Source organism: Littorina saxatilis, linkage group LG1 (genome assembly GCF_037325665.1).
Source record: "Littorina saxatilis isolate snail1 linkage group LG1, US_GU_Lsax_2.0, whole genome shotgun sequence".
Taxonomy (NCBI): domain Eukaryota; kingdom Metazoa; phylum Mollusca; class Gastropoda; order Littorinimorpha; family Littorinidae; genus Littorina; species Littorina saxatilis.
The window spans coordinates 109,597,996-109,607,995 of NC_090245.1; the positions used below are offsets into that span (position 1 = coordinate 109,597,996).

A 10,000-nucleotide genomic window follows, 5' to 3' on the forward strand; every position below is an offset into this window, starting at 1 on the left:
CGGGGCTGCTGGCCAGGATACGTCGCCTTGCCATGATCACCAGGATGTCCCCGATGTCCGCGATGTAGGAGATGGTCCGCAGCGTGTGGTCCATCATGATCTCCTGCACAACAACAACATACAGCTTGTGTTTAATTCTGCTGCTTTCTTTACCCCTTATCTTCTTAACAAGTTTTAGTATGTCTTCTGTTGCTTTCTGTAACCAAAAACTACCAGTCATAAAAAAAACTAGGCAGATGCGTTTGAGTGCAGAGCTTTGTAATGAGATGACTTTATTGTAAAACCAGTCATATGACTGGAAAGGCCAACCATTTCCCATATTCAGCCGATTTACATCAGGTAGTGTTGTACAGTGGAACATAACACAAGACACCACTGAGCTGTGTTCAGTCCTATTGCCTTCTTTTTCTCTCCAGGAATTGGGCTTATGGACAAAGCCTATCAAATCCGAAGTTCAACTTCCCTGAACAATAACAATACACTTCTTCCTTTTCTAAACATGTAAAGCTAAATGAAATCTTGTAAGCTCTTGTCAACTCATATTACCGCCAGCTAAATTCGACTCCCAAGACAACAACTATAAACCTTTTTTTCTCAAACTGTAAAGCTAAATCTGGTATTTGTGTCATCTTCTAGGCTCTCATTGTCTCTACAAATTATGGTCGGCTTTTGTTAGTGACATCTGAACGAGATTGTAAACATTGCTCCAAACATTCTGATGGCCACTGTCAGCAAGCTGAATGCACTTCCAAACATTCTGATGGCCACTGTCAGCACGCTGAATGCACTTCCAAACATTCTGATGGCCACTGTCAGCACGCTGAATGCACTTCCAAACATTCTGATGGCCACTGTCAGCACGCTGAATGCACTTCCAAACATTCTGATGGCCACTGTCAGCACGCTGAATGCACTTCCAAACATTCTGATGGCCACTGTCAGCAAGCTGAATGCACTTCCAAACATTCTGATGGCCACTGTCAGCACGCTGAATGCACTTCCAAACATTCTGATGGCCACTGTCAGCACGCTGAATGCACTTCCAAACATTCTGATGGCCACTGTCAGCACGCTGAATGCACTTCCAAACATTCTGATGGCCACTGTCAGCACGCTGAATGCACTTCCAAACACAGAATGTCCAGGAGGTAACACTGAATGTCTGGCAGCTTCATCCTGTAATCCAACTATGAACTACAGGTGGCCGAAACATTACTGCTACTCTTTTCTTTTGTTTTGTTTTGTTCAGCTTTTTGGGGGGTAATCAAGCAATCCCAAGCTTAAACTGGCTGTAAAGTTTACTGGGAAAAATTGCAACAACACAATCGTAATAAAACTGAAGGCTTACGCACGTTGCAGTAAAAGTGGAATCTTAATTGACCTTTGAAACTTGTTATTACAGCAGGATGTTCTCGGTGGACACAAACAGGTCAACGTCAATGCTGTGCCAACTCAGACAGACAGACAGACAGACAGACAGACAGACAGACCGACAGACCGACAGACAGACCAACAGACACACTCACCTGTAGGTCAGTATTGAGCACCATGATTTTCTCGGTGGACACGAACAGGTCGACGTCAGTGCTGGGCTGACTCTCTCCCTCTGGGGCCTGAGGAGCAAGAAACAGAGATCACATGACTCACAGTCACTGTCTGGCATCATTACCCACAGTCTCAGATCAGGCCTACTTTGGAAACTTCTTTTTTGGTGTACAGGGTCAACAGGCTGTGTAAAGCTAGGATTCCATTCTTACGGCTGCGGTGCGGCTCCGGCGACGGCAGCGGCGACGGCAATTTGAAAAACATTGATGAAAGAAGGGATGACCCCATTCACACGGGTGCGGTACGGCGACGGCGACGGCCCGGCGTGTGTGCGTTTTTTCAAGAAAGCTCCATGTAGCTTTCTGGACTGCCGTCGCCGGACGCCGTCTGGTATTTTGTATGAGACGAGACCAATGTGGAGCCATGGCGGCATTGGCCAGGGGCGGACGAGGGGGGGTGGGGGGTGCACCCCCCCTCCAGCAACAACAAAAATTTTAAAAAATTTGGCAAGCTGATTTTATGACCATTTCTAAGTTCAAATGGCACCAGATGGCACCATTTTGCTTCTTTGGGCCAAAATTTTTTCCGGGGGAACATGCCCCCGGACCTCCCTAGCAAATTTGGGCGCTTCGCGCCCATCACATTCACTTTCGATTCAAAGTGCACCCCCCCTTACAAAGCAACTGATCCGCCCCTGTTGGCGGCATTGGCGGGAAGAGAACATATCCGGACGATGTCGCCGTTATATACGGTTCACGACGATGCGTTTTTCTCGCCAGAGCCGGATGCCGTTGCCGGAGCCGGAGCCGCACCGCAGCCGAAAGAATGGAATCCTAGCTTTAGGCACAATACAATGATATGTTAGTTTCCGGTGACAATTAGGGTTGTTCAATTGGCTCCTTTTTCTTTTTTATTTGATTGAAGTTTGTTTTACATTTACACAGGTGTATGTGGCTTTTTATTGGCCGGAAATGGCGGAAACTGTGTCCCCTGGATATTGGAGAAGAGTAACTTCCCTTGCAAAGTCTTCAAAATCCAACGTTGTCCTTTTTTAAAAATAAAATCTTGTTTGTTTCTCCCTTTGTGGCCAGGGGGGGTCTATTGTCAGCAGGATTAGAAGTGTGAGGTTACTTGTTAAGGCCACACAAAAAAATTAGTCTGTTTACGGTATCCCGACCGACCCTATTTTTTCGCGCGACCCTAGACTTTTTGGGGGCATTTGGGAAAGAAAATAAAAAATAAAAAATACAAAATAAAGTCTTTGTTTTTTGGCAAAATGACTTAAAAATATGGTTTTTGGGAGGGAAAAAAAAAATTTCAAAATTAAAAATCCCGACCTACCGTCCCTATTGTTATTGCCTATGTTACCGTAAACAGACTTTTTTGGGGGGGCGGGCCTAAGGATGCATCCACAACTCTACTCTTTCATGGACTCTTCTTTCCGGTCCCTGGAAAAATACGGTGGTGGTGGTGGTGGAATGAAAACGTCAACCGAACAGTGGATTGGGACCAGGACCAGGACCAGGACCAAGACCAGGACCAGGACCAGGACCAGGACTCGGACCAGGACCAGGACCAGAAAGTCAACTTGGTGTTTTTCAGCAGTCTGTCATTTTGGCGTAAAATGTTAGATGACTACTAAGTTAGCTTTTCTGTTTGTTACAATATCCTGTGTTTTCCTGAAGGGAAGCAAGGGTGTGATGAAGTGAAGGCAAAATGAGGTCAGCCTGAGCTTCTGCCCCCAATGAGCGCTTCTGCTGGAAACACGCTTCTCCGGGTTTACCGCTAGGTGGCGCACGAGAATCAGGCCTGTGCTCCAGCGGCGGGCCCGCAATTTCGCTTCGCTGCGGAAGGGTAACACAGTCGTGTCACTGACCGGGACACAGCGGCAGAGATAATATTTTGCGGAAGAATGCCGAACAAGTGTTGTGTAGTGAACTGCAACAAAGCAAAGAGATTTAAGTTTTCCAAAGATGTTGAGAGGAGAAAGCGATGGATGGTTAGCAGGCCACAGTCATATTGTCTGTGTGCTTTGCGCTTTGCAACTTCAGGAACAACGTCGTGTCTAAACATGCATAATGTTTGTTCTTGTTCTTTTAGTCAAATCCAAAGCTATTTTGTTTTATGCAGGCATGCTCACACTGAGGTAGACGTGTCCTAACTTGATATGAATGCGTACTTTTCTTTCTACAAGTACTGCATAATACTACAGTCATTTGTGTTTTCTTGAGAAAATCATAAACTTTTTTTTCACATCTGTTTCTAAAGGCATCTGGGATAGTGGTATTCACCTGAACATCATAGGGCACAAATAAGCCCTGTTGCACTTTTTTGTTCACTGGTTATATGAATGCAGCTGTGGATCAATGTATTAGTGATACTAATGGGTAAATTCCAAAATTCATTATCCGATTTGAGTAAAGACCAGTGATGGCGCTAGTATTTTTTCAAACCGGTACGCAAACTTTAATGATGCAAACAGTCCAGAAAAAAACGGTAGGCAGGTCATTGGAACCAGTAAGAGTCCAACTCAGAGTACTGGTTTTATTTTTTAACCAGCGGAAAAAAACCCGGTAGTTCTAAAAATCAACCTCGTCGGTCATACCGGCAGCCAATTTTGTTCCGCTATTTTCTCGTTTCAACCGGTAAAATACCGGTAATTAGCGGTTAACGCCAATACTGAAAGACATGAGCAGAGGTTATTTAGTATATGTGTGAGTGTGCTATAATATGACTGTTCACAGTTCAGTGTACACTGAACTGTGAACAGTCACACATATATTATAGCTGTGCTCATCTATGCAGGTGTGAGCCATTGTGACTGACCAAATATCTGCTGCTAGCTGGAACTGTTTAGTTTGTGGTCACCACCACAGAGCCATAGTACCTGGAATGTCTGTGTTTAGTCAGTATGTGACATGGCAGGCTTGAATCTGTTTGCCAAGATATATTTCATATACTGAGTGTTGTATAATGGTGCACATCACTGTTGTTCACTTTTTGTGCTGGTCTGTGTGCTTTGTTTAACTGTTGGTTATTACTGTACTAGTGATTAATCAACTGAAACTTTACCGTGCACTTACATTTGTCTACGTCTGTGTGTACAGTTTATTTTATGCATTGATTTTGTGAGCAGTGAATACTGAGTCTTGTGCGTGTGCTTATTTAGTTTTTTATATGCATCAGTGAGTGAGAGTTAAGCCTACTCTATGAATCAGTACATCTTCAGTGCTCATTCTTGCAAGATTACAAGGAGATATTAGCTATACAGTAGTTCATTCAATGCTCAAATTAAGATCAAAGTGATTCTTCACAGATTAATATATTTTGCCAAATAGCACTACACAGTCTTAGCAATCTGATTCTGAATTCATAAACTCACATTTTTTTTAAACAATTGCAAAATGATTGACAGTGTGTTATGCATCCTCCTGATTTTTCATATACAGCTAATGGATAAAGTTGAATTGATCGATCAAGTTCAGATAATAATTTTATCTTTTGCTGCAAACTGCAAAAAATATTATATTATCAGAAGTCTGCCCAAACACAAAATGCCATCCATGCATTGCACAATTCTTCGTTCATTTATCACTCTCATCACACTCAGACATTCACCAATTCGTTCAGGCATATATATGACACTTTATTCATCACACAAGTAAACCATGAACAACTGAAACTAACCTGACCTGCAACAACTCTTAAATTTAAAGAATAGGGGTTAAAAATCAAGTCTGCGAAACCCGGCAAATGCAGTTGGCAGCCCAGAGATCCCTAAGTACCTCTCCCAAAGATGGTACTTTTCGGCTATATTTACAGTTTCAAGCTGTTTGGACAACTTCTTTGAATGTGTGATTGTATAGTGTTTTTTTTTGGGAAACTGAAAGGTAGCCTCGTCAGGGGACAACTATTTAAATCCATATCCTTATCATTTTGTTTCTCGATTGAGAATAATCATTTATAGATGACTATTACTCATTTCCCTTGTTGGGGTGTACTTGTATGTACTGGTGGTTGATTATCCAAATATCCTCTCAGTGATTGAGGCTTATGTGAGGCTCAGTGATTGTAAATTTCTTTGTTCCTTTAACGGGTTTATCCGGTATTTTTATGTGTACTAATGGTACAGGTAGATGTGGGGAGTGATGTAGTTGTTTGTTCAGCCCATCCCATAGAACTCCAACCTGAAATCACACAATGGGTATGAAATTAATGTGTGCATATTTAAATGTTCATATATGTAAACTCTACAAGCAGTAGAGCTAATAAATATAAACTAAATATAGCTGAATATTCAAAATATTGTCTTCTGTTATTTATGTTCTGGGACAGTCCAACCCCCCTCACCCCCCAATAAAAAAAACCAATTTCTCAATGCATCACTGGGCCATGACAATGACTCAATGACTATAACTAAGTAATTAAGTTGCTAAGTCTGATTTTCACAATTTTAATTCTAATTATGATTTTTTTGTGTAGCAACGTGTCTTTATCTGCATTACATTTTAATTTAAACTAAGTCTTATCACACAGTGGAGGGAACATGACAGCTGATCGGTGGGAAGTGGAGTGGGATAATATTTCACGAACGTCTCAAAACATGCCTACTCAGTCAGCACAAGAGTCAAGAGTGCCACTATCATAGTAATCTGGGCTAAATTTTAAACAAGAACCTTTAATTTTTTCCGCAGTAATTTTCTCCAAACTAAGCCCAAAATAAAGGCTACAAAACCGTGCCGACGTCAGTCTCAGTCAGTTTCGGCGATCACAAACTGACACACACTTGACAGAAATCACTGAACTTCAGTCTGAAGCAACTTTGAACTCACCTTTCAACCAAATCTGCTTTCCGACCCGAAGTTCGTGCATCCCGCTGTCGCAGTTCAGCTTTCAACTCGGACAAAGTCCAGGTACCATACGGCCTCGACATGTTTTGATGCGAAAAAAGTAAGAAGTGTCGAACTGAGCGTGGAGTGAACGAGTCCAAAGCGAAAGCGTAGATAGCGGACAGGCGGAAGTAAAAGCGAGTCCTGGTATTCGCGCGCCCCCAGCGGCGAAGTACCGAAGAGTTATCCTTCTTTGCCTAGCAGAAGCGCTCATTCCAGACACTTCTGGGTCAACAACCTCTGTGCAGTCGCCTGATGCTCACTTTTTAAGTTTTTACCCAGCGATAATTTAAATGTCATTGGCTTTTTTTAGCATGGTGCTGTGGTCAATAAATTATCTGGATACTTGTTGCCAGGCGGGAATGGTCAGTTGGTTGACATTCTTCAAGTGGGCATGCAAAAAGGGGTTAAATTGGCCTTTTCTCACTTTTCCCTGGCTCCTGCCAACAATCTGGAGTGAACAACCTCTGTGCAAATCAGCAGTTCAGGGGCACTTTCACAAAGCAATAGAGACTAAAGGCCACCAGTACTTCCTTTCTTCTAACTTATAATCTTCTCCATCTATTCTCCGCTGTGGAATCTAGTCAGCAGAACAAAATAAAGGAGGCAAACTTTAGACAATCAGACAATTTCTGATTCCTGCCAATAATTCCAGATGAATAATCTCTTCACAAGTCATCAAGTTCTCTGGGTTTTCATGAACCAATGAAAAGTTCCATGAACCAATCAAGTCTGTCCCTTTAAAACATCTTTGATTCCCTCTAATTACCATGAGTGAACACCCTGCCCAAACAACCTAGAGCTTGGCATTTTCTTGGTAATAATGCCAGTACACGTAACCACAGGTTTTGCGCCATTTCTTTACAGACGTTCTTCCCACAGGAATTGAGACGCCGGCCAGACGGCTTTACGGAGATGTAATTTAGCCCCAGTAATTGTCTTTCTTATTTACGGTTACTCCAGGGCACACATCCTCAATAAAAGTCCATAGCTTCAGCAGAGATTTGGGCTGGAAGGGGGCCAGTGTTACCACCTTCACTGTACCTTCATTGTACCTTTCTTTCTCTGCCCTCTCAAACAGCTCTCTCTCCTCTATAGGAGTCAACATGACTGACATTTACGCTAACATTGTTGACCTGTATCCATACGCTATTCTTTTCCAAAAAAAGACAGCTAGTCTAGCCTTCATTTTAGAAATGGCAAGACGGAATAAACTGGCTAGTTTGGGCGAGCTAAATCTAACTCGGAATTCTTGATGTCCTCATAGGACCCTAAACCTATTAGGCCGAAATTATTTGGGGGGAGCTTAACGCCCATTTTATTTTTAAAGGTCAGCTCAGAATGTCTAGAATTAACAGGGAAAAGTGCTGGTTTGGCCAAAGACCAACAGAAATACATGTAATGGTACTCCTCCCTTGAGGGGTAAAGAAAGTGACCTGAGTGGTTTGAGGACGTACCCACGATGCAATGCATCATCTCTATGTTACCTTAACTTTGATGCATAAGCATGCAGAAAATCTTAAAAGTGAAAGGATTTTGCCACACTGCTTAACAGACATCACTTTCATTTTTTTTCTCATAAACAAATATAATTATGTTATTGTGAAATGAAACTGTGTGCTGCTTTGTGGTTCGTTGAGCTGTGATGGGTTAAACGGGGGCATACACAATACAACTGTAAGAGACTGATGAACAGACAGGATGCTAAGTAAACATGCAATGAATTGTCTGCTATTTGTACTTAGTACTTTCACTTTCAATCAAACACTAGAGAACTGGACACAATATCCATGCTAATATTCAAGTTAAAGACTGCATGAGTAAATAATTATCATAATAATTCAAGAGGAATGTCTGCATACTGGTTCATCATAAACAACAATATCCTTTTTCTCTTTCTTTTTTTGGGTGATAAACACCAATAGCTTTCAGTTTGCCTTATATACCCATGACATTTCATCTCTACTGAATGTGAAACTCATACTTGGAAAACTTTTTAAAATTTCAATTCCTCATTTTTTATCAATTTTTCTTTAAAGTTACAAGGATAGAGAGAAAAAAGTTCCGGAGGACCAGGCAAATGAAAACAGAAATGTGAAAATAATGTAGAACAGATCTTTCCAGTTAGCTGGTGAGGATGAAAAAGTGTGACAAACAGAAGTTGAGACTTTCACAAAAATTAGGAAACAAGAAGTCCAGCTTGACAAAGCAAAAACGGAACAGCTACAAAAGCAAGCAGTCATTCTGCTACAATAAATATTCCTGCCCCCCCCCCCCCCCCCCCCCCCCATTCTACATTCCTTGCAGCACAACATAAAGGTGCATTTCCAATGTAAACACAGCAAAAAAAGGTGCAATACGATGTAGGACAAAATGACAAATAAAACACGCCAACATTAAGAAGGAGAAACCCTAAGAAATGCCACAAAGGGATTATTTATAATACTTATATTCCTTTTCTTATAGATTTAATTTGTCTTATATTTCCCGCCACACATTTGTTTGTTTTTGAAAATCAACAAGGATGAATGTTTTAAATCTCCAAAACGGGTAATTTGATGTGGCTGAAAAAAATTTCTCTGGAAAGTATAGTAAAATGGTAACTAATAACTCAAATAAAGAAAGAAAAAACTATGACAATTTTTGTTTTAGCTCAGATGATACTATGTCTCCATTTTTCTATGGAAGATCTCTAGAGTTTTTAGATCTGTTGCATTCGGAAAACAGCTTAATTTTTATTTTAAAATTGCGAACAGTTCAAACTTCTGTTACTGGATCTGCAAAAAAATGCTCTAGCACTGACCAATATTGACACAATATTCTGGATATATGTATAACCACTTCATTATTTTCAGCCCCTCCTAATTCAGTGCAAAGAGTATCCTTCTTATATCTGACTGTGAAATTACCAACATTATTTCTGGCATAAAGATTGAGAAACAATATGAACAACAAACAAATACAAGTATTACGTAAAAATAAAAAAAGCTTTAAAAACAGCTGACAAAAACATAAATGGAAACATTGTATAAAAAAACAAATGTACATACATTCTACATAAATTAAAACTTTCTTTTTACACAAAACATTAGTACAAAAACTGTGTACAAAATTCTATATATAAAAACAAAAAATATCAGAGTTCTTCTAAAAATGCAAACTGCAAAAGCTCACCCGTTGAAATCCCCAAATACACTCCCAAAAACATGTTCACAATTTAGAGAGAGAGAGAGAACTCAGAACTCAGAACTTTATTACATAAGGATAAAGGTTTTAGGCTTAGCCTAATCTTCCAACCTGTCCTTGTAACATATACAGAGAAGAGAGAGAGAGAGAGAGAGAGAGAGAGAGAGAGAGAGACAGACAGACAGAGAAAGAGAGAGAGAGAAACAGAGACAGAGTGAGAGAGACAGACAGACAGAGAAAGAGAGAGGGACAGACAGAGAAAATGAGAGACAGAGAGAGAGAGATACCAGGCCAATAGACAGAAGAAGATATAGAAAGACAGAGGGAGACAGAGGGAGACAGAGGGAGACAGAGGGAGGCAGAGGCAGGCAGAGAAGCCA

At 41.0% G+C, this 10,000-nt stretch overlaps 1 protein-coding gene across 3 annotated transcripts in view; it reads right to left on the minus strand.

Moving 5' to 3' along the window:
* LOC138949824 (uncharacterized) overlaps positions 1-10,000 on the minus strand; it is a 209,577-nt gene that overhangs the window by 133,296 nt on the left and 66,281 nt on the right. For all 3 annotated transcript variants that reach the window (XM_070321607.1, XM_070321613.1, XM_070321603.1), the window contains 2 exons: positions 1,527-1,613; positions 1-103 (listed from right to left, as the gene is read on the minus strand). The exon at positions 1-103 is cut by the window's left edge and continues 65 nt beyond it. In XM_070321607.1, coding sequence (XP_070177708.1) covers positions 1-103; positions 1,527-1,613 — 190 coding nt within the window. The remainder of the gene's footprint in view (positions 104-1,526; positions 1,614-10,000) is intronic.